This window comes from Kogia breviceps, chromosome 14 (assembly GCF_026419965.1).
Source record: "Kogia breviceps isolate mKogBre1 chromosome 14, mKogBre1 haplotype 1, whole genome shotgun sequence".
NCBI classification, from domain to species: domain Eukaryota; kingdom Metazoa; phylum Chordata; class Mammalia; order Artiodactyla; family Physeteridae; genus Kogia; species Kogia breviceps.
The window spans coordinates 14,005,073-14,029,372 of record NC_081323.1 but is presented as its reverse complement, the minus strand read 5'-3'; the positions used below and the strand labels follow the sequence as shown (position 1 = coordinate 14,029,372).

The window sequence follows — 24,300 nt, the reverse complement described above, 5'->3', positions numbered from 1 at the left end:
GAGGAAGAGCTTTTCGGGCAAAGAGGAAACGGAAGCTGTCACCATCCACATGGTGGTCACGTCCTCCTCCTCATCAACAACCCCCTCCGCCTCCTCTTCCTCCTCCTCACCATCCACATCACCATCATCTTCATCCTCAACATCATCGTCATCACCGTCGTCATTATCGTCAACCACAAGCTCAGTGCCTGGCACGTAGTAGGCAGAGCATCAATACTTGCTGAGTGACCATAAAGGGAGTTGCAAGTGCAACTCAGATCCATAGAAGAATGGAAGACAGTGGGTAAGATAAGAAGAATCAAGGTTGGCTTGGATGTCTGGGTTCCGCCTCCTGTCTCTTTTGAACTAGCTGTGTGACCTTGATCAAGTCACTTTCTCTCCATGGAAACTGACTGACCACTCTCTAAGGCTGCCTCTAAGACATGGGTGTTGAGTCCTAGAAAGTATCATTTCAGCCAAGTCTGCCCGGGGCCCACTGGCTGCCGAAGGAAGGGCAGTGAGGATGGAATTCCCCCTCCCCACCCACTGGGCAACTCTGAAGCCTCAGCTGAGGCGGGATGCTACACTCCATGGGCCAGACCCAACCTAGAGATGTGTTTTAACACTACTGGACGGGCCCATGTAGTATTCGTTTTCCAGTGTTAGTTGCCAAAGTTTAAAATCAGGGGGATTTCATACAATTCCAGATTCTTTGCTTCTCTTAAAAAATCAGCAAATCTGGCTAAACTAGTCGTGCTTTGCTACACGGTGACAGTCAGGGGAGACTGAGTAACAGCCGCCCCCTTTATTTGGACATTGGCTTGGCTGTTTTCCACAGATCTCACCAGGCTCTGACACTGAAGGTCTTGCCAATTACGATCATCCTCTGCTGCTGTTTTCCCTGTAATACAGAAACTGTCCTCTGTTTCAAAAATGTGAAAGGAGAGATGGACAGGGAGGGCCAAGTTTCACCAAACACATTCTCCTGCATCCCATCAGCGGCACACAAAAATGTTAGGTGGCGTCTGAGTTTGGACATGTCCTGGACAACTGCTGAAGCCAGGGGTGAAAAGTGGCTAAGGGCCCCACTCACTTCCTGACTGTGAAAGCAAGGCCCAGAGGGTACAGGACCTTTCTCGAGGTCACCCAGCCAATCCGTAACAGAGCTGGGATTCCGCACATCTATGCCATAGTGCCTTCACAACAGTCCCAGCTGAGAGGACGCTCTGGGCCTTAGGAGCCCACCCGCAGGTGACAGAACCATGGCTGGGCACCTGATCTAGAGCAGAGAGGCCACAGGCTGGCCAGGAAACTATGAGGCTACAAGGTGACACGGCAGGAAGCGATCTGCTTTTATAAGAACAAGCTGGACCAAGCAGTCTCTGACTCTCATAAGCATCAGTAGGAAGTAGAGAGACAACTCGGTGAAGAGAAGTGATAACTGGAGATGCAAGAGCGGACGGAGAGAGACAGGGCCGGGTGATACGGAGGCCGTGAGTGGGCTGAGTTCTGAGGAGGCAGAACGAGTGAGGCAATAGGTACTGTGAGGGAGAGGGCGCTACCCCACAAGGGAAAAGAAGTTACAATGAAGCGGGAACTAGGATGGAGCAGAAGCCACCAGGATGCCAAAACTCAGAAGCAGTAGAAACTCTGAACAGACCAAGAAATGATACCGAGACTGGATGGTGAGGAAAGCCGGCTGGCCACAGGACAGAGAAGCAGAGAGGAAGAGAGTAACTGAATCCTGTTCAGTGGCAGAGCCTCAGGGGCCACAGCCTAAGTCCCCTCGGACCCAGGGCTAGCCTCCTCGAGGTCCAGCTCTGCTACAGTAACTGTCTGTGCGTCCCTGGGAAATCGGCTCCCTACCGGTCCGTATGCCGTACTGCACACACACACAAACCCACTCCTCCTTGAAACTGGAGCTGTCCTGTGTAATACGCGATTTTTTTCCGACAATAGAAGATAGTTGGATTACAACCCCCTAGTTCCTGACTCCTGGTCCAGAGCTCATCCCACTGTCCCAGATGGAGATGGGCCAGTCACAGCCTCTGTCACAGGTGGCAGGTGTTGGCACCTTCTTCTGCAGACACCGGCTGGAAACCCGGTGGGGTCACAGACTGGTGATCTGAAGGCCAGCTTACAGGCAGTTTGGTGTGGAGGGCTCAGTGATTCCCTGAGGCTGAACTTGAATGCCTATCGCCAGTTTTGCCTCAGTTCCCCCACCACTTGCTATCCGTTTAAACCCAGCTCGAGGTTTTCATCTCTGGGCCCTTAGGCCACTGACTTGCAACTCCTGCTTTGGGCCCAGAGTTTTTCTGCGCAAAGTCGAGGCTACTGTATAGGTATTTGTATGACTAAAGAAAATACTAATAGGTGTCCGCAAACCTCTTATTGAAGAAATTAAAAACATTTTATTTGTGGACACAACTTTGAATTTCATGCCATGTTCACGAGTCATGAAATATTTTTCTTTTGATTCTTTTCAACCATTTTAAGAACGTGAAAGGCATTATTCTTAGCTCACAGGCTGTATAAAAACAGCCATCCAGCTGGATTTGGCCCACGGACTATAACTGCTAATCTCTGCCCTGGACTGTCACCTCTGGCAGCACTGAGTACCCCGACGTGGTAACTGCTCAGACCGGGAAAGGGAAGACGCAGCATCACGTGATGTTTAGTACAATAGGGCTGTCAGTCCCAGGAGGGCCCTGCCTTCAGGCCACTGATTACCACGCTCCAGGCCACCGACACCCCAGCCTTGCCCACCTTACCTTTAAAGTCAAACCACCACTTGAGAGATGGCTTTTGGGATGGGAAGAAGAACAAGATGGTGACAATGGACACGCCAGTGACAGCATCAGAAATAAACCTACAATGACAAGGCCCCAAAGCATGTGACCCTGGGCATCTCAGCAGGCCAAGCTTTGGCAGATTTGCAAATGAGGATTTGTCGAAGGGAATTAGGCCCACCGTGAAGGGGACATTGTTGGAGGCCACCGATTCTGTTCTGCACTGCAATCGGCAGGGGTGCAACCACCCACGGATGCAGAAGCTCTTTATCCACTGCTCCCTGGGGCATTTAGACTCTGCTTGAGCCAAACAAATGTTTATCCTCCCATTTCAAGGGCCCTAGGAAGAGGGACTTGATCAAAGAGGGGAGAATCTGAGAGCCACAGAAGGTTGGGGTCTATGGTACCCCCATGCATCACCATAACCGGGGCTCCTGTAACAGTCCTGTATGTATTTGTTCAGCTCCTGCTTGCATTCCTCCTGGGACGGGCAGCTTAGTACATGGAGCTGCAGCCCATTCACACCAGCAGAGCCCAGATGGAGCCCACCTCACAGCCCCTCAAAACCTCACTACCACCTTCCAAGGATCCACAACATGTCCTATGGAGACATTAAGCCCACAGAAGTCTCAGAAACAGCCCTTGAGGGCAGGCATCTTCCATTTCAGATGAGGAATCTGAGGCTCAAAGAGCAATAGCAACTTGCTCAGGGCCAGACCATAGTCTGTAGAGGAGATGGCCTTGAACTCAGATATATCTGGCTCCAGGTTCAATGAAGCACAGAGCCAAGTGCCAACAAAAGGGCTTTCAGCCCACATATTTGGGAATAAGAGTATTCAAACAGCCAAGAAACTGGAAAAGATGGTCAATATCACTGTAATAGAGAAATACAGATCAAAACACATGCTAACAGACAGGCAAAACGTGAAAAGGGTGACAATATCTAATGAGGATGTTGAGAAACACATGCTGGCAATACATTTCAAAACTTTACGTGTGAATACCCCTCAATCCAGTTGTTGTACCTCTAGGAATTTATCCTCAGGAAATAACTGGGCTCTTGAACACAGATTATGTACCGGGATGTTCATTATTGATAAGATTAGAAAAAATGGAGGATTTTTAGTAGGGACATGTTTAAATACATTGTGTATTACAATATATATAACGAAATACCCCTCAGCTGTTCAAAAAAAGGATAAAAGATATTATCAATTGTTACATTTGACATGGAAATACAACCAAGTTACCTTGTAAATTAAAAAAAAAAGCAAGTTTTCATCTGCAGTATTGGACACGATCTAAAAAGGAATTGGTTAAATAAATTAAGATGCGCCCATTCTATAGGCTACAATGCACTGTTTAAAAAGAATGAAGTAGGTCAGAAATAGCAAGTTGTCTATGATCGTATTACTGTATTTTTCCAATTTTTTGTTATATGTAAACTTATATGTATGTGTATATGTATTAATATGGGTTGTGTGTGTGTATCTGAAATGTTATACACCAAACTGTTAATTGTGATAATCTCTGGGGAATGAAGGAAAACTAACTTTTACTTTTTCAATTTAGCATTGTTTGAGTTTTTTATAATGAGCATAATTTTGTAATTAAACAACAAAGAAAAAAGCAGATCACAAATACTACGTTTCATGTATATGTATAACTGAATCATTTTGCTGTACACCTGAAACTATCACAACATCGTTAATCAACTCTACTCCAATATACAATAAAAAGTTAAAAAAAACAACAAATACTATGTTTACTGTAATCACGTTTCTCTTTAAAAAATTCTTGTGTTTGCTAGGCTTCTTTTTAGTGAGTTTGCATGTGTTTTAAAATTAGTTGTACTGAGGTATAATTAACATGCCATAAAATGCACCCATTTAAGGATATAGTTCAATGAGTTTTGACTAATGTATACGGTCCTGTAACCAACAATGCGATCAAGATGTAGAACAGTTCCCAGACAGGCATTTTTTAAGTCAGAAAAAAGACATACATCAGAACTGGAGACTGAGGTTCTAAGTGATTTTCACTATTGTTGGAATGTTTATAACACCAGTTTTCATTTGAAAAAAAACCCAAAGTACCTACATTTTGGAAAAATAGAAGAGTGGTAATAAGAGCCACTTCTTTGGGCTCCATGATATTATATTGTTTCTTCCTCATAAGAACCCTCATGAAATTGGAACGTATATCCCCCATTTTGCCAGGGGTGGGGGGATCTGAGGCTCAGAGGGTGAAGTGTGTAGGGCTGCTCTATCCAGTATGGTCGCCACGAGCCACATGTGTCTAGTGGATACTTGAAATGTGACGAGACTAAATGTGGCACGTGTAAAACACACATCAGATTTTGAAGATTTAGTGTGGAAAAAAGAAAGTAAAATAGCTCAACAATAATTTACTATATGGATTACATATTGGAATGATATTGTGTTAAATAAAATACATTATTCAAATTAATTTCATCTTTTAAAAAAATTTTTTTATGTGACTACTAAAAAATTTAAAATCACATTTGTGGTTCACATTACATCTCTATTGGATGGTGCTGATCAAAATCATCAGAGCTCGCCAAATCCAGAGGACGTATCTTCCATCTAATCGTGTTCTAACTCACACCAGAATTTGACACATTTGCCCACTCACTCTTTCCTTAAACACTCCCCTCTCTTGGCCTGCGCTAGTCCGTTGCTCCAGTGTTTCCCCCTACCTCGCTGACTGCTTCCCCATTTTCTCTAATGGGATCAATTCTCTACCCAGCTCCTAAACGTTGGGGTTCCTCAGAGTCTTCTCTGCGCTCCTATATGCTTTCCCTGGCTGAGCCCATCAATTCCTAGGGATTCGAATTGGAAATTTATATGGTGACCCCCAGATTTACATCTGCAACCTGACTCCTCTGAGCTTCAGGCTTGCGCATCCAACTACCCTTTGCAGTATTTGAAAGGCATTCTAGACTTGACATGTCTAAAACAACACCAAAATGGAATTGTTGATAAGCCACCCCCAACCCCCTAAGGAAATGTTATTCTCCAACTACCCACCTATGCAGGTACTCCTTTCCCTCATGCCCTCAAATCCGACCCAGTAGCAAGTCCTATCATTTCCAACTTTGAAATATATTTTGTCCGCTCCATCTCCATTGCCACCACTTTCATTCAAGCCATCGAAGCTTTCGTCCTCAACCAGGTTCAGTAAACATCTCCTATAAAGGGCACACAATACGAAAACAGCCACAGACAATACGTAAATGAATGGGTGTGGCTGTGTTCCAATAAAACTTTATTTGTAGATACTGAAATTTGAATTTCATATAATGTTCATGTGCCACAAAATGTTATTTGTCTTTTGACTTTCCCCTAGCCACTTAAAAACATTTAAAAAAATTCAAAAACAAGCAGTGGACCAGATTTGATCCATGAGCCTTGGTTTGACCACCGCTGGGATCATCTAGGTGGTGGTATAGCTCCTAACTGTTCTCCCCACCTATATTTTGCTCCCACTATCCATTCCCTAATAAATACAGCTAACATTTGATTGAGCTCTTTCTAGGTGCCATTCTAATCACTTGACATGTATTAACTCACTGCTCCTTAGAACAATTCAATGAGAATTGGACTATTTACAAAACCATTTTACAGATGAGAATGCTGAGGCACAGAGAGATTAAGTACCTTAAAACCCTCCAATAGCTTGCTACTGATCTCCCATAAAACAAACAAACAAACAAACAAAAAACAGGACCAAAACTCTTAGCATGTCCAACAAGACCCTTCATGGTCTGGTCCTCACCTGCCCTTCCAGTCACATGTCTGCCAATTTTCCTCCCTCCCACCAGGCCCTGGTTACACTGGGCTTCTTTCAGTTCTTCAAATGTTGATTTCCACCTCAGGCTTTTAGTGGATATTCCCAGTGTGTCTCTAATTTTTACTCTTCCTAAACTTTGGTTCTTTCCAGAGCTATCCAAAGTCAATGCCCCCCACTCCATTCTTTTATAGTATAACCCTCTCACTCCTTCTTTCATAGCACTCATTACAATTTGCAGTTATTTTGTTGTCTGTTTTTATCTCTGTCCCCAGCTGCTGGCATAATGTTTAACACAAAATAGGTGCTCAATAAAAGTTGTCTGAGTGAATGAATGAATGAATGAATGAATGACGTGCTCAGGGTTGCACAGTTTGTAAATGGCGGAGCTGGCATTCGAACCCAGTTCTGTCTGATTCCAAAGGCAAACCTCTTAACACATGAGACCCTAAATGTTTTATCATCCAAATCTAAACTCTTTTGAGGGCAAAAGAAGGAAACTGTTAATAATTACATGGGATGAGAGGTGGAAACCTAGCCCAGCTCTCCCCAGCTGCGTGGCCTCCTCAGCTCTGGCGGCCCAGCCCCGAGTCTTCCCTGTTGGACTCCATCCCATGGGTCCCCAGAGTCTCACCCAGGAGTGAAGAGGCTGGCCCAGCCAGGGATGAACTTCGGGTCCCGGGAGAAGAGGAGGATGGCGAATATGCAGAAAAGGATGAACACGGCCTGTTCAGCAAACCTGTGGCACAGAGGTGCAGACACCGTGGTGACGGCGGGCTGTGGCCGGACCACAGCACAGGAAGCCCTCGGGCAGGGGCCCACTGGGTGTGACTGGGCCAGGACCTACCTCTGAAAGCTGGAAGTACTTCACTCCCCAGGTGGTCCCGAGAGTGAGGGGAGTGGTGTCCCAGGTGTAAGTGATTCCTTTCCTGGGGCTCCCATGCTGCCCTAGGATCCTTCCTGAGCATCAGGCACCCCTCCCCACAAACCATTCATATCATTCCCGCTGGGAATTTCCCATAGTCCTAGGGACAATCCAGAGAGAAAAAGAAGTGAAACAGAGGCAGAGTCAGAAAGGCAGAGAGAAAGGAAACTGACAGAAACAGAGAGGTAGGCAAAGAGAGAGGAACAGTCATACATACAGAGGGGCAGACATAGAGAGGGACAGACATGGAGAGAGGGGTAGACAGAGGCAGAAAGAGAGAATCCCTAAATGTTGGAGCAAATATCTACCCAATGTGCCCATTTCACAGATCAGGGAGCAGGGCCCAGAGAGGGTTAGTGCCTTGTTCAAGGCTACACGAGAAATTAGTGGCAGAGTCAGACCTTGTGTGAAGGCCTGCTAACTCTTAGTTATTTTCACTACGTGAGACATATGCGCTAAGCAAGGGTCTGGAAGCCACCCAAGGCAGCATCGGGTATTCCATGAACCAGGAAGGAAAGTGTGCATTAGGCGGGAAGGTGACAGGTTCCCCCTCCAAGTTCAACCTGAGAGGCTTACTGGTCCTCAGGGTATCTACGCCAGTGACAGGGCAAGAGCTGACTGTGTAAGTCATCTCCCTACCCTCCACCTCTAGGCTCCCAGGCCGTTGGTCCTGAAATCCCCTTGGGACTCAGTCTCCAAGGGGGTCAGGGATTAAGCCAGGAGGTAGCTCTCCTGAAAGTCTAGTATCTGGCTCTCTCCCCACCCTGAGAACCCCTGTGCCACGTACTTGATGGGCCCCAGGTTCTGGAATTCCTCCTGAATCATGGCTCGAGCCCTATTTTCTTCATCACTTCTGATCTCAGATTTCTTCTTCCTCCAGCCCCTGAAACAGAAAGTGGGGAGGTTAGGAGTGGCCACTGCAGTCTAACTAACGTCTCACCTCCCCCACCACCATCTGGCCAGGTCTCACTATCTCTGTTTAGGAGACTCTGCAACAGCCTGCTGAGTGGTCTCCCTGCCTCTATGTTCCCTTTCTAAAATCTGTTCTGCCCACCTATAGCCTGGATAGTCTTTTAAAAATGTGAATCTGATCATATGGCTCCCAGGCCATATGATCCTTTAGGGGGTCAAACAGACTCATGAATAAACAGACAAACCAAGGAAATAAAATAGAAAGTCCAGAAATAGACAAAACCGTAAATTGGAATTCAATCTATGATAAAGTTGGTATCCCAGCTTGGTGTAGAAAAGATGACCTATTCAGTCATTGATGTTAGACATATAGACCAATGGAATCGAATCGAGAGTCCAGAAATAAACCCACATTTCTATGGTCAATTGATTTTTGATAAGGGTACCAACACCATTCAATGGGGAAAGAATAGTCTTTCATCAAATGGTGTTAAGACAACTGGATAGCCACATGCAAAGAGATGAACGTGGACCCCTACCTCATACCACATACAAAATTTAACTCAAAATGGATCAAAGGCCTAAATAGAAGAAGAGCTAGACCTGTAACATTTTTTCGAAGAAAACATAAGGGTAAATTTTCATGGCTTCAGATTAGGCAAATATTTCTTAAACATGATACGAAAAGCACAAGCAACCAAAAATAGATAAATTGACTTCATTAAAATTTAAAATGTCTGTGTGTCAGTAAATGGTATCAGGACAACTGGATGGCCATCTGGAACAACAAAAAAAAGTTGGATCCAAACCTGTACCCCAAGGTTGGATCCTTACACTGCACCCTAAGGATAAGCTCCAAATACACAAAAAATTTAAACATAAAAAATATTAAAATACTAGAAGAAAACATGGGATTATTCTTTTATAACTCCTATAATGGGAAGACCTTTCTAATTGTAACTGAAAATTCAGAAGACACTTAAGAAAATATTGATAAATTCATCTACATAAAATGTTTCTAAAAAATTCTGCATGGAAGAAAGCACCATAAGCAAAGTAAAAAATCAGGAAAAAATATTTGCAACTCATACTCAAAATAAGCACTAATCTTTCAATATAGAAAGAGTACTCGAAATCAATGAAACCAAGACCAACAATCAATTTTTTAAACGTACAAAGGATATAAACACACAGCTTAACAATTCACAGGAAAGGAAATACCAGGATCTCCCATGAATATATGAAAAGTTTTCATATTGTTCCTCAATATGAAAAGTTTCTCAAAATTACTTCTCAAATAAATGCAAATTATTTTTCTCTTATCAGATTGGCAAAAATCCACTTTGCTGCATGGAAACAGACACTCTCATACATTGTAAATGGGGGAACAAATTAGTGCAATTCCTATGGAGAACGACTCGACAATATCTATTAAAATAAAGTGTTTATTCTCTGACCCAGAAATCCCTCCTATGGGGCTTCCCTCGTGGCGCAGTGGTTTAGAATCCGCCTGCCAATGCAGGGGACACGGGTTTGAGCCCTGGTCCGGGAAGATCCCACAAACCGCGGAGTAGCTAAGCCCGTGAGCCACCAGTACTGAAGCCCACGCACCTAGAGCCCGTGCTCCGCAACAAGAGAAGCCACCGCAATGAGAAGCCCGCGCACCGCAACGAAGAGTAGCCCCTGGTCGATGCAACTAGAGAAAAGCCCGTGCGCAGCAACAGACCCAACGCAGACAAAAATTAATTAATTAATTAAAAAAAGAAAAGAAATCCCTCCTATGGAAAGCTACCTTACAAAAATACCTGTTGCTATACAAAATGCTATCTGTCAGGGAGACCAGTCACCAGAAAATATATAGTATCTGTTTGTATTTGCTTATGGAAACTCTGGAAGATTACCCAAGAAACCAATAAAAGTGGATACCTGTTTGGGCGGGATGTATTGGGTGACTGGGTAATTGAAGGCGTGGTTGGGAAGAATTCTCACTGCATAACCTCTTTGTGTTGTTTTTGATTTTTGAACCGTGTGTATGTGTTGCTTATCCAAATTAAACAAATAAATGCTTTTTTAAAAACTCACAACGGTTCTTTTTTGTGAAGATCCATGTCCCACAAGGCCCTCAGTGATCTAACCCAGGGTTTCTCAGTCTTGGAGCTCTTGACAATATTGGGGCAGGATCATTCTTTGTTGTGGGGTGGGATAATTCTTTGGTGTAGGGGGTTGACTTGTATATTGTAGAATGTTTCGCAGCATCTCTGGCCTCTGCCCCATGGACCCCAGTAGTACTTCCTCGGCTGTGACAACCAAAATGTCTCCAGACGTTGCCAGAAGTCCCTGGGTCGGGGTGAGGTGGGGGGAGGTCAAATCATGCCCAGCTGATCATTTTGCCTCATCGCCCACAGATCTCCCTCACACCCTGAACTCAGTCCCTTTAACCTTTTTTCATTTCCAGAAGACCCCTTGCTGCCTCTGGCCTGGGGGCCTTTGCATTCATTGTTCTATCTGCCCGGAATGCTCTTCATCAGCCCTATCTCCTTCTCTCCCTTTACTGAGTTCATCTATCCACTCTTCCTATTCCTGCTCAAAACGCACTTTCCCAAGGAAGCTCTCCTGCCCTCCCAGTAAGGTGAGAGCCCTCTAGCGTGCACCCTCAGATCTCACCATCCATTTCCCTCCCAGCGCTAATCATGACTGGTATTTCTGCTTTGATTAGTTTGTTCACTGTCTGTCTCCCCCGACCTAGACTGCAAGCTCCCCAAGGGCAGGAATGCCTCACCCTTGCCCAGGGGCTGCATCCTCGGCACCTGTGACAGCATCAGGCACGTAGCAGATGCTCGGTGGATACTTGCTGAGGGAAGGTGGTGCTATGGGATTGGCCGGAACCTTTCATGCTACCCACCCAGAAACACCTCTCTCACTGGGCTTCCCTCCACCTCCATTTCCTTCATCCCAGCCTCCTCCGAGACCAAGTATTGCAGATGTCCAAGGAACAGGCAGACAGGAGAAAGGGGCTCTGTTTCAGGCTCAGCACTGGGCAGTTTTCGCACTCTCCCTCATTTAGACTTTATTTTAGCTGTAGCTCATTATTATCCCCCATCTACAAGTGAAGAAGTTAAAGAAGTAAAGGCTCAGGGAGGTGACAGAGTTGCTCAAGGTCATGCAGAACCATGATGCGAACTCTGGTTTATCTGAGTCCAATGTCTGGGCTTGCTTCTCTCGGCTAAGCTGGGCTTTGAACCCTGAGTTTCTGCTTTGAGGGATCAAGGAACACCACGATCAGAGCCTTTCTATTCTCAAGGTGTTTTCACATCTCTTTGATCCAGAGTAGCTCTTACTGGTCCCATTTTACAGATGAGAAAAATTAAGGCCCAGAGAGGTGAGGGGACTGAGTCAGAGAATGACACTATGACATGCCTGCTACCCCAGCCCTGAGCTGCAGCTCCTATTTTAGTACTCCCCAAACTCCAGGCATTCATAACCTACTTTCACAAACGTTCCTATAGCTACATACTACGGGGCTCATGTTTCCTTAATATTTTCCTCCAGCTAGACTCAGCAATTTTTTTGGGGGGGTGAGGGGTACGCAGGCCTCTCACTGTCGCGGCCTCTCCCGTTGCGGAGCACAGGCTCTGGACTCGCAGGCTCAGCGGCCATGGCTCACGGGCCCAGCCGCTCCGCGGCATGTGGGATCTTCCCGGACCAGGGCATGAACCTGTGTCCCCTGCATCGGCAGGCAGATTCTCAACCACTGCGCCACCAGGGAAGCCTGACTCAGCATTTTAAATAAAGAAATGTATTTGAATGGAAAACTTTCTATCGCTCCCATATGTAGAAAACAAAAATCACTTGTCATACATAGAAAGTACCCACAAAAATAAAGACATGAAAGCAAAGCAAAGTGGCTAGATACCACTGCTGGCTTTAGTCTCTGGGCCTGAGGCTTGCTCTTTCTTTTTTCCGTATGCGGGCCTCTCACTGTCGTGGCCTCTCCCATTGCGGAGCACAGGCTCCGGACGCGCAGGCCCAGCGGCCATGGCTCACGGGCTCAGTCGCTCCGCGGCATGTGGGATCTTCCCGGACCAGGGCACGAACCCGTGTCTCCTGCATCGGCAGGCGGATTCTCAACCGCTGCGCCACCAGGGAAGCCCTGCTCTTTCTTTTTTAAAAGGCTAATTTGGAAAGGTTGGAGAGTTAAAGTTTTTCCTCACCCTACTGAGACTTTCTCCCTAGCATAAGCAGATTGATTCTACATGAGTCGATAAAGGAATATTTTTCTCACTGTCTCAGTCAATGTTATTTGATACCTTGTCCTCATGAGCCCCCAGACTCTCTCCCGTACTGAGGCCCCGTAAAATGGGAAACGCTACACATCTTCTCCTCTGAGTGTGTACCTTACTTAAGTAACAACACTGTTAGTAATTACTGATGGTGAGCGACATTCCCTGAGGGCCTGGGCTTAGCAGGCGAGTTCCCACACCACCTGTAATCCCCACATCCCCGGGAGGCGGGGAGGATTACAGGCACCACATCTGACATGAAACTGTAACGACCTAGGAAGGCCACTCGCTACTGAGCACAGTTCATCCTGCCGCAAAGCTCGGGTGAAACACCAGGGTACCTCAGGGTTATCCCTCCGTACAGGAAGGAGATCCAGAGCCAGCCCACCAACAGGAACATCAGCATGAGAGGGAAGGCGAAGATGAACCAGGAGCCGAAATTCACCACGTCGCACTGTGGGAAGAAACTGGAGAAAAGAGGGAGGTGAGAGCCCGCCGAGGTCGGCCACCCCGATGGATGCACGTATACTTACAGAGGAAAACTAAAGGAAGCATGCTAAATATTAACAGTGGGATTGAACGTCGTTCAAATTTTTTTTTCCTGTATTTTCTGAGTGTTCTATAATGTGTCTATATCGTGCACGATCAGAATAAACTAATAAAATGTATTTGGGGAGCCAAGGCCAAGGAGAACATTCAGGGCAGCCATTTCCCTGTCTCCCAGGTTCCCCGAGGGGGTTCAGAACCCCACATTAACCCCATATTCCTTTCAAATACCCTCCTTTCCTGACCAGAAGGTCCTAGCTTGTGCAATTAAATGTTGTATAGGATTTGCATGTAATTTGCGTGCACTTTACTCAAAATCCTTCATGTTTGATACGTTTACTTACAGCTCCAGCATCTTCCCCCTAATTTCTTTTCAAGTTGGAACAAAGGCTTGCTCACATAAGAGCAGACGGGCAGCCTAAAAACCCTCTGATAGCAAATGCCCTCCCATTCTCCCCAACCCCCAACTCAGGACCAGCCCCTGAGGCCCCCAGAGCCCACAGCTTTCCTGTCCAGTCCTGGGGATGTGCCCCAGCAAGAACTAATACACAACACTCCGCTTTGTCCTCCCAGTCAACGGCCCCTTTGCTGGCACTTCCTGCTAATGGAGGAGACTAAAGGGTCAGCCCAGATCGTCCCTACGTCTGAAGCAGGACCATCTTGGTTTCTGGTTTTCCAGTCTCACAGCCAAGTCTTGCTCAGAGAATGGAGACGAAAAGACACCGAAGGTTTGCAGTGGGCTGAAATCAATTGGGGAAATACTGATACCTGGCCCCCATCCCACACCTCCTGAATCAGAATCTCTGCAACCGAGATCCAAGCATATTTTTTTCACCTTCCCTGGAGACTCTAAAATGCGCCCGTGGCTGAGAATCACTGTTTTTCATCATACTCTTAAAATCAAAGGATCTGAGAACCTGAGAACATGGTGCAGGGTTAAGGTTTTAAAATTGGTTCATGAGGTAAGACATGGGCGTACTTAAGTTTTCTCATGAAAATAACTTTGACTACCTGCAAGTATAGTACTGACTTATGTACACCAAGCCCACTCTCAGGGAGACCAACCCAACCAGCTTTCCCTCCAGCATCCCAGTAAGTCCTTGATTCTTTGGTTGAATACCAGATAAAGAAGTTGGCCAGCACATGTGGCCATGTTGAATATCAAATAATTTTGTTGCTGTTTGTTTGTCAAATGCTTACGTTCATAGATTAAATGCATCTCCACTGCAATGAAGTCTTAGAAACCCCACCTCTCAGAATCCTGGAATCTGAAAATACTTAGAATCTTGAAGGATTCTAAGGATTTTTTAAATCTTCAGACTAAGAGGTTTGGTATAATGGAATCAATGACAAGCCATCTTGTCTAATCCTTCTCTGATTCTCACGCCCTGAAAGATGGCCACCCAGCCTCTGCTTGAACAGTTTCAGCGATGGGGAAATTTCACTTCTTGGCAGAATCCACTCCACTGCTGGCCCGTGTGGCTGGTTGCAAAGCTTCTCACGGCACATCACAGCCACACACACCAACACCTCCCACCGGGGTTGGTTTTAGAAGCAGATGTCATATCGTGTCACCCCTCAGCTCTCAGCCCTCCTCTGGCTCCCCATCTCACTTTTAGGAAGAGCTGCGTCCTCACAATTGTTGCCTTAGTCTGGCCTCTTCTTACCTTATCCCCTTCTGAGCCCCAGCCTGGCTGGTCTTTGTGCTGTTGCCCAGGACGGTCCCCCCTTTGCACAAGGTATTCCCTCTGTCTGGGATGCTCTTCCCTCCTGTGTCCACAAAGTTCACCCCCTCACTTCTAGGGCTCTGCTGAACTGTCACCATATCAGAGAGGTCACCCATCCACGACCAACCTACCTAAAACAGCATCACTCCTGTCACCTCTACTCCATTATCCTGCTTTATTTCATAACTCGTCACAGCAACATATTATATATTCTTTTGCTTTTTCTTGTTTTGCTTGACTCTCCCACCAGAATGGAAGCGCCCCAGAGTAAGGACTTTGCTGGGGTTTGTGCATCGCTGGGTCCCCAGAGCCTGGCCAATAGAAGACATTCAACAGACGCCCCTGAATGTTGGATGAAGGAGGAGGAGAAGAGTAGGAAGAGCAGAAACCCCAGTGCTGGAGGGGGGTGGGCACTGGCTTTTACCTCTTGAGCTGGCCAAGCAGGATGAGGTTGGGGGCCGTGCCCGTGAGGGTGGCAGTGCCCCCGATGCTGGCCGAGTAGGGGATGGAGATGAGGAAGCCCTTCCAGATGTCCCTGCGATAGTCCTCCTCCTTCTTAGAGTTTGCCTGGAGATCCGTTGGAGCCTCCGCCTCCTCAGGACAGTCTTTGCTTTAAACAAACCCAAAGAGGAAGCCATTCAGAAGACGCTCAGAATTCCTGGCCTTCTGGGGAAACACACTGCCCAGGACGGGAGAGCTAAGTGAACTTTCTAGAAGGCAACTGGCACAGGCTCCAAAAACCTCTAAAAATGTGCAACCCTTCAGCTTAAGTGTTCTACTCTAAGAAGTTGTCCTAAAGCAATAATTGGTATTAAATATAGTTTAAATGGAAAACAACCTAAATTATCTATCCAAAAGGGATTGGCTAAAAAAGATGATCCTCTTTCTGGATGGAATACCAATGCAGCTATTAAAAATGGTGATTTAGATGGGTGTTTATTAAAATGACAGATGTCCATTATATAAACTGAAAAGGTAGGTAACAGCACTACTTAGTTTTTTTATTTTAAAAATATGCATATATTTCATGAATATATGAATATTAAGAAAAGTCTAGAATGGTATACACAAAGTTGTTTTGGTGCCTTTCTTGGGGACGGAATTATGAATTTTTTTCCTCTTTTACTTTTTATTTGTATTATCTGGGTTATTTTCCTGGTACAGTTGAGGAGTTTGGGGAAAAAATAAAATTAAGAATGATTAATTATATGATTAAAAGATAATGATGTTGACACAAATTTATTGAGGTGAAAAGATGCCCACTACACTCCATTAAGTGAGATGATGCGTTATAAAGTGGCATATGTAGCGTGATCAATTTTTTTAAATAAAGAAGTGCACTTATGTATATAGACAATATTAAGAAACAATCTAGAATCGTATTAACTGTTCTAATCTATCTTTGGGAGTGAGATACTGAGTACATTTTTCTTTAAGAGTTTTTTCTTTTTACTTGTGCAGTTATAAAATGTTTATCAGTGAATAAAACTAAGAATTGTCCCTGCGTAACAAATCAATTTCTTTTGAAGAATGAAAGATAGTTCAAATATCTTCAGGCCTTCATTATTAACATGAGGGGCCCCTTCTCCAGAGGGCAGTGGGGATGTGATCTGGGTCTGAAAGGAAGACAATGGCTGGAAGCGGCTGGAGACAGATGCCTTGGCCTGACTTTTCAAGGTGAGAGGCCTCGTCAGGAACCTGTGGCCTCCCTCAGACCTGGGGCCCCAACCAGACTGAGCCTCATAGGAGAATGAGAGAGGGAAAGGGCCCTCAGGCTCGTCTCGTTCATTCCCTTCCTCATTTGGATGGGAAACGGAGGCCCAGAGTGGGGCTGGGGACTGCATCCAGTGGACATGGAGTTCCAGAGGGTGGGGATCAGCTCTTTTCCAAAAGATTCAGCACAAGCTCTGCGTGGGCAGGTGGTTCCCAGGTTGCAGGGTAGTGAGTAGCTGGGCCAACTATAGAACCCATATCTCAAAGCTGGACTCAAAGTCCCCAAACAAGGTGTCAGGAAGGAGCGCAGGCCATGGGATAAGATAAACTCATGTAAAATCATGTCCCTCCTCTGCTAGAACCCTCCACCAGCTCCCATCTCATTCAAAGTCAAAGCTACATCAATGGCCGATGAGGTCCTGCATGCTCTGTCCCTCTACCACTGTCTTCCTGCCACACAAGCAATCTCTCTGACCCCCACCTCCAGCCACACTGGCTTCCTGGCTGCTTTGAACTCTCAGGAGTTTTGCACCTGCTGGCCCTTCTGCTGAGAACCCTCTTCCCACAGATCCTTCACCTCCCACAGCCGTTTGCTCAAGAATGACTTTTTTAGCGAGGCTTCCCTGACCACCCATTTAAAAACTGCCCTTTACCCCAACCCCATCCCTAGCCTGCTTTCCTGCTTTGTTCTCCTGCATAGCATTCACCAACCTTCTGACACACTATGGATTTTACTTGTGTATTTGTTTCTTCGCAAGGGCAGGGTTTTTTTTTTCCTGTTTGTTGCTGTATCCCTGACAGTACCTGGCTCATCATAAGCTCCCTATAAATATTTGTTGAATGAATGAAACAGATCTGACTCATGCCCAGCAATGCCTTGAGCAAGTCACTTTACTTCCTGCTGTTTGTTTCATCACCATTAAATCGAGATAACAATGCCATTAATAACAAGCATTACCATCTGTGCATGGAAGCCCCAGAAACCTGCTTTAGCTACATGTTCTCATTTGATATCAAAACAGCCCTATAAGGTGGGTTCTGATATCATGTCTAGTTGGTAAGTGAAACTAACTGAGGTTCAGAGAGGTTAAGTGACTTGTCCAAAATCACAGAGCCGGTAAGCGGCAAAGCCAGGCTTCAAAGCCAGGTCTGCATGGTTCTAAGCACCCAGATCTTATCCACGCTGCCATATACAAAAGACACCAAAGACTAAATGTGCTGTCAATGTCAAGATACTTCCTAAGTCACACAAGTGCGAAGGGTGTCTCAGGATATTTTTGTCTTTGGAGCCGCTTGGCCTGGTACACCCTCTCCTCCGCAACTGTCATGTGGCCTGTGCCTCCTGCTCTTCTGGTCCCTCCTTCCAGACCCTGCACCTCAGCAGACCTTTAGGCATTTAATGTGCTCCCCTGCCCTTCCCACATTTGCTTTTTTCAAGGAGGCTGGAGCCAAAGCTATAAATGGTGGAAACTTGGGCATTAGGTCATTTGGGGAAAAACTGGGGGGTAGGCGGAGGATTGCTTGGAGCATTGAATTCTTGTTCATAATCTCCTTGGATCAAGCACTGGCTCCCCTGTGAATTTCACCAGGTACTCACTCTTCTGTGCCGGCAATAAATTGCATCTCCGTGGGCACACTATGCAGGCCATTTTTCCGCACAGCAGCTAGGAGGAAAGAACACGACGTCTTTAGTGTGATGTAGTAAATGGGACAGGAGTGTCCCATTCTTGTGCAGTCAATCAAGAGTGCTTCCTCAGGTCCTGGCCTATACTAGTCATTGGATCTAAAAAAAAAAAAAAGATACTCAAAATTCCATCCTCCTGTCCCACGCATCCCTTTTTGGAGAGGGCTTCAGGCCCGTGGGCAGGGAGTTAGCTGCAAGGCTGCTTGACAACCCGTACCTCAAGCCTAGGCTAACCTGAGCTGTCATTGTCAAAGGGATGTCTGGGAAAGACTAGCTCTAGTGGTAATGGATCAGCAATGGGATGGGTGACCCCAGTCTGCCATACATTCAAAAAGCATTTATTGAGCACCTACTGTGTACTATTGACTATGAGCTTGGGGTACCCAGTGAATAATATAGAACAGTGTCCTTGCTCCCATGAAAGTTACATTCTAGAAAGGGAGCCAGACAATAACCAAATAAAGAAAACTTCAAGTTGTGATGAAAGTGACAGAGGAAATGAAACTGGGCAATGTGATGGAAAATGACTGCAGCGTGGGGAGAAGGAGCAGGTGGACCACTGTGATCAGGTCAACAGAGAAGACGGATGAGCTGATGGCACTTGGGCTGAGACCTCAAGGATAAAGAGGAGCCAATCATCTGAAGAGTTGTGGGAAGAGGGGTGGGGGCAACAGGAACAGCAAGTGCAAAGGCCCTGAAGTGAGAGTGCGTCTGGTGTGTTGGGAAGCAGGAAGGATATCAGTGGGGCTGGAGGGGCATGAAGGAGGAGGAGAGGTGGGAGAAGTGGCAGGAGTGAGGTGGCAGGAAGTGGTGTGGATCACACAGAGGTCTTGGGGCTCACAGTAAGGACTTTAGCTTCTCCTCTGAGCCAGATGGGAGTGGAGCCAGGGGAGTGTTTGAGCAAAGGAGAGTCAGGACAGGATCTGACTTCATTTTTAAAGAAGCCCTTGCTTGATAGGTCAGTCTCCCCGCAGGAGTCTTGGAGTGTCGTGGAGACAACTGATTTTTAAAAATTAACAGGAATCTGAACACTAGCGGGAATTTAGAAAATGTGGGTTACTACTAAGAAAGAATAAAAGAGTGGCCCCTGAAGTCTGGAACTGGTCTGACCCAGATACAACACATCATTCTCTTGTTGGACCTAAATAATCTTACACATCACCGACTTCAGACAAAGTCACTCTGGGACTGATAAAATGAGCCAGAGCAAGGACACCTCATAATCTCGTTTAGGTGCCAAGCCACTCGCCACCCACAAAATATCAAGCTTCCACTTCTCTTGCTAAATAAATGGTTACTGCTTGCCTAATCACAGAATCACCCCCAGTCTCCGAGAGCACCCAATCTAGAGCAAACCCTGCTTCCTTAGCCCCCATCCCCACCCCAGATGACCCAGCCAAAGCCCCAATCCTACGAGAGGTGCTTTCTAGCACCCTCTGAGTTGAGTGTAGTTGCCCGTGGTGTGTGCTCTCCCTCACTGCAGCAAAGATAACAAACTCAACCTGTTTAACTACAGAGGTATTCCTGGGGGGCTTTGGCCACGTGGATTGGGTGGAAGGGTCTAGACTCCAGCCTCAGTTCTTTCCCTGTCTCACCAGGGGGCTTGGGGAAGTCCCCTCCTTTCTCCACTCTGGGCTGTTCTTTTCCTGCTGCCGAGGAGCAGGAAAAGAACAGCCCAGGGTACGAGGGAGCAGGATTCCATGGTGGCTGGCTGGGTCATTTTTACTGTGCCTGAGGCTGGCCCTGCTGACCACCAGCAGGGGTCTGAAGGCTAAGTTCAGATCAGCTCACCTTGGGTCATGGGGACAACGGCTTCAGGGCTCCCGTGATGGGAACACATGTCCACATGCAACACATGAGGCCAGAGGCCGGGGCACTGAAGCAGGAAGTGAAGGGCTGTTAATAGGACACTGATGCTGGTGGGCAAAGTTGCTCCCCAGGAGATGGCCAGACAGGAGGAACCCTGACCCAGTGACTCCCTACCCCCCACCCATCTCTAGCTCTCTCTGTACCCTTCTCACCCGGGTTGGGAATGGCTGTCACGCAGCATCAGATGTCCGCAGAGCTCACAAGCATCTCGGGTGTAACAATAGGCCACCTTCCTCAGCCCTGGATGAACATTAGAATTTGCTGCGAATGCCCAGGTCCCACCCTGGAGGTTCTGGTTTAGAGGCTCTGGGGACTCAGTATTTTTAAAAGCTCTGTAGGTCATTCTTTTGGGCAGGCAGGGTTGAGAAGACTCCCCTGGAGTTAGAGATGGGGAACTGAAGCCTCCAGTGGCTGCCCATGACCTTACAGGGGGGTGAGTCCTCACCAGTCTGCCACAGTCCTCACCTGTCCGCTTTTCTCAGCCATGGAAGCTGGTTGCTGCCAGCATCGGAGTTGGAGAGCCCTGATACAAAACTGTACGTGCTATAGACGAGGCAGAGGAAGCTATTCATACACACACGGCTATGAACAGTAATTATCTGTAGCAATTAAAATTAGGAAGGAGGGAGTTTCACTTTTTCTTTATGCAAATTAGTAATGTGAAAAAATTTGATACCAAGCGTTATTTTTTTCTAATGATGATGATAAAACCAACGAAGATGAAGTTGAAAAAACCTTGCAAAACCAAGGTGCTACTCAGCCGCCAGCAGCTCAGCTACTCTTAACCATTTATTCCGGGTCATCCTTGTACTTCTTGTGACCACGGTGACCCAAGTGACCACATGAAAACAGGCCAAAGTCTCCAAAGGTTCTGACTTCCCTGGGTCCAGAAATCACAGGCTGGTTAGGAGCTTGGTGCTTATGTAAGATCTTACTCGAATAATAACAATCTCTGAGTTTATATCGGGTGGGGGAACTGAGAACTTTCACATTTGTAATCTTCCAGCAGCCTCAGAACAGACTGGGAGAGCTGGGCAGGGGTTATTACCTTCCTCTTTACACCTCGGGAGACGGAGGCCCGGAGACGTGGGGGAAGCGTGGGACCAAGACGACCCACTGGGTTAATGGCAGAGTCGGGCTTGTTCCCAGGACTACTGATTCCCCAGCCCTTGAATCTCACCCCACCTCCAAAGGCACCCACCTGGCTCTGACCTGGAACAGGTAACTCTAATCGAACCTCCCCGGTATGACTGAAATGTTCTTGAAGTTTGGCACACAGAAGGCTCTCAGGAATGAGTTCTTGAATCAGATTAGGTAAACAGCACCCCAGGGAAAGTCAAAGGTCCCCAGGATAGGCAGTTTTATATCCATTAATTTACTTAGTTCTCACAACTACCTGGGTGGTAAGGATTAATATCCCCATTTTATATATGAGGAAACAGGCGTAGAACAATTCAGTAACGGGTTTGTTTATTTATTTATTCATTTCACACACTTATTGATGATCTACTACATGCCAAACAGTGTTCTAGGTGAGCAATACTATAGTCCATAGCAATGAGAAAGATTGACACAAGCTCCCACGGAACTTGGAGTCCATGGAGGAGACAGGTAATAAACAAATCTTTCTCAACGAGCAGTCATAGGAAACTTCAACCTGAATCAAGGTGTAGGGTCTTATTACCCACTCTTTCCAATTCCTGGAACTCTTATACTGGTTTTTATATAATAGCAATTGTATAACTGCCATGTATTAACCATGCCTATGTGCCAGGCTCTCATTTCTCATGTAAGCCTCACAACAATATGTATGAAATGGGTGGTTTTGTCCTCATTTTATAGATGAGAGAAGAGCCTCAGGAAGAGGACCCCTCTCCCAGCCTCATGAATGAAGAGGGAAGAGGAGGGCAATGCTTACCTCAGCTTACAAGATTGCTTTTGGAATGACAGCATCTTGGGCATTCCTAAAGGAAAGGCATGGGTGGCAACCTAGCCTTCTTTGGGCAGAAAAAAGGAGGGGGAAGAGTGGTAGAGTTTAGATTCAAAAGCCCAGTGGGCCCCTTACTGGCTGAGGGACTTTGGGCAAATACTTTACCACGCTGTGGTGAAGTTTCCTCCTCTGTAAAATGGGCATGAGGATAGGGCCACCCTTGCAGGGCTGAAGTGGAGGATCTAATGAGAACATGCATGTAGAAGGAGAAGCCACCACCCATGTGGCCCGGGTCCCCCAGGCAGTGCAAGGAGCAGAGTGTGTAAAAGGACTGAAGAGAAGCAGCAGGGCTGATCTGCAAGGCTGAGGATCCCTGGGGTCTCCTCCAGCGAGCCCTGCCCTGCCCCAGGCTCTATCTTGTTCTGGCTTGTAAGCACAGATTCCAGATTCAGACAAAGCTCAGCAACTAACTCACCATGTTGCTTTGGGCAAAACATTTTGCCTCTCTGACCCTCAGTCTCTTCATCTGTAAAATGGGTGTCATCTAATTCACAGCACTGTCATGAAGATTAAAGGAGCTAATGGGTATGAAAAATTTAGCACAGTGTCTGGCATAGGGTGGTTCTTCAGGAAATGGTAGCTCACATCATCCTTATAGTTGTTGCTCTGGGGGTCCCTCAGGGACTTAAAGCCTCCAGGAGCCTCCTCGCCCCTATCCTGGCCCATAAACAGAGTCTCCACTCCCTCCACTCCTGTTCTTACCTCTTGCCACCAGGACAGAGCACAGAAACTGGATGAAAGAGAACATATCTCTCTGTACTGGAATTACCCGTTTTAGGTCTTGGGGCTGATCATTAACTAATCCCTGCTCTCTGATCCCGCCGCCTATGAAAGCAGGGGTCTGCCCCAGCCTACCAGGGTCTCCTGCCTCCTGACATCCTGCAGCGTCAGGGAAAAGACTCTGGATTTCGCATGACGCTGTGTGTGACTTTGGGCAAGTCCCTTCCCCTTCCCGAGTCTCAGGTTTTTCATCTTCTTTCATATAATGAGGGAATTGGCTTTCACATTTTTCTTTTTTTTTTTTTTTGCCACTAAACTCTTAGAAAAAACATCTTCTATGGGAGGCAGAACAACAGAGGTTAAGAGTACAGGCTCTAAGGTCAACCAACCTGGATTCAAAATACCAGAGCTGCTGTTCTGGAATTATGTGACCTTGGGGACTACTTTAACCACTTTTAAAATTTCTTCCTCCATTTCCATTGCTCTAAATGAGGTCAAAGCTAGCTCCACGTCATTCAGATGTAAGGCCCTTAGATGAGACCTTGCATAAAAGTAAGTACTCAGAAAACATCGGTGATTGTTACTTGGAAGCTCAGGGTATAAAGTATGTAAAGTGGCCGCAGCCCGGTTGAAATGAGAGAGCAGAGTTAACTGCTTGCTGCCACCCCAAGGTGACTATGAGGTATTCTCTTGGAGCCCCAAGACTCAGGGGAAACAGTTTGAAAGCTGACAAAGCCAATACTAGGCTCCTACTAAGGAATACTAGGGATCTGCAGACTATGGTCCACGGGCTGAATCTGGCCTGCTGCCTGCCAGCTGTAGTTTTCACACTTTTAAGTGGATGGCTAAAATCAGTAGAAGAATAATATTTTGTGATGTAAAAATTATACAAAATTTTAATTTCAGCACCCACAAGTAGAATTTCATTGGAACACAGCCACGCCCACTCATTTACATATTGTCTATGGATGCTTTCTCCCTGCAAGGGCAGAGTTTGAGTAGTTGTGACCAAGTGGCCAGCAAAACGTATTTTACTGTCTTGTCATTTACAGAATAAGTTTGCCAACCCCTGCTATGGAACATCTCTTCCCTTCCATGTGGAAGACTTTGAAGACCTTGCATAGATCCCGGCTCTACTATTTTACCAACACTATGATTGATTCTTCACCTCTCTAAACCTCATCTGTAAAGTACTTATAATCATTTCTAGCTTTCAGGGCTGTCATAGAAATAAAATAATCAAGACCCTTTACTGCATGATGGGGAAATACCCATACCACAGTAAGTGAGATTAACATAGGTGGCACATGGATCGATATTTAGATTTTTAACAGATATGTATTTATTTTCATGAAT

At 46.3% G+C, this 24,300-nt stretch overlaps 1 protein-coding gene across 2 annotated transcripts in view; it reads right to left on the bottom strand.

Moving 5' to 3' along the window:
• The window catches only part of SLC13A3 (solute carrier family 13 member 3), a 92,146-nt gene that overhangs the window by 15,372 nt on the left and 52,474 nt on the right, over positions 1 to 24,300 (bottom strand). For both annotated transcript variants that reach the window (XM_059037798.2, XM_067012215.1), the window contains 6 exons: positions 18,279 to 18,345; positions 15,393 to 15,578; positions 13,037 to 13,162; positions 8,291 to 8,386; positions 7,213 to 7,317; positions 2,751 to 2,848 (listed from right to left, as the gene is read on the bottom strand). In XM_059037798.2, the coding sequence (XP_058893781.1) occupies positions 2,751 to 2,848; positions 7,213 to 7,317; positions 8,291 to 8,386; positions 13,037 to 13,162; positions 15,393 to 15,578; positions 18,279 to 18,345 (678 nt within the window). The remainder of the gene's footprint in view (positions 1 to 2,750; positions 2,849 to 7,212; positions 7,318 to 8,290; positions 8,387 to 13,036; positions 13,163 to 15,392; positions 15,579 to 18,278; positions 18,346 to 24,300) is intronic.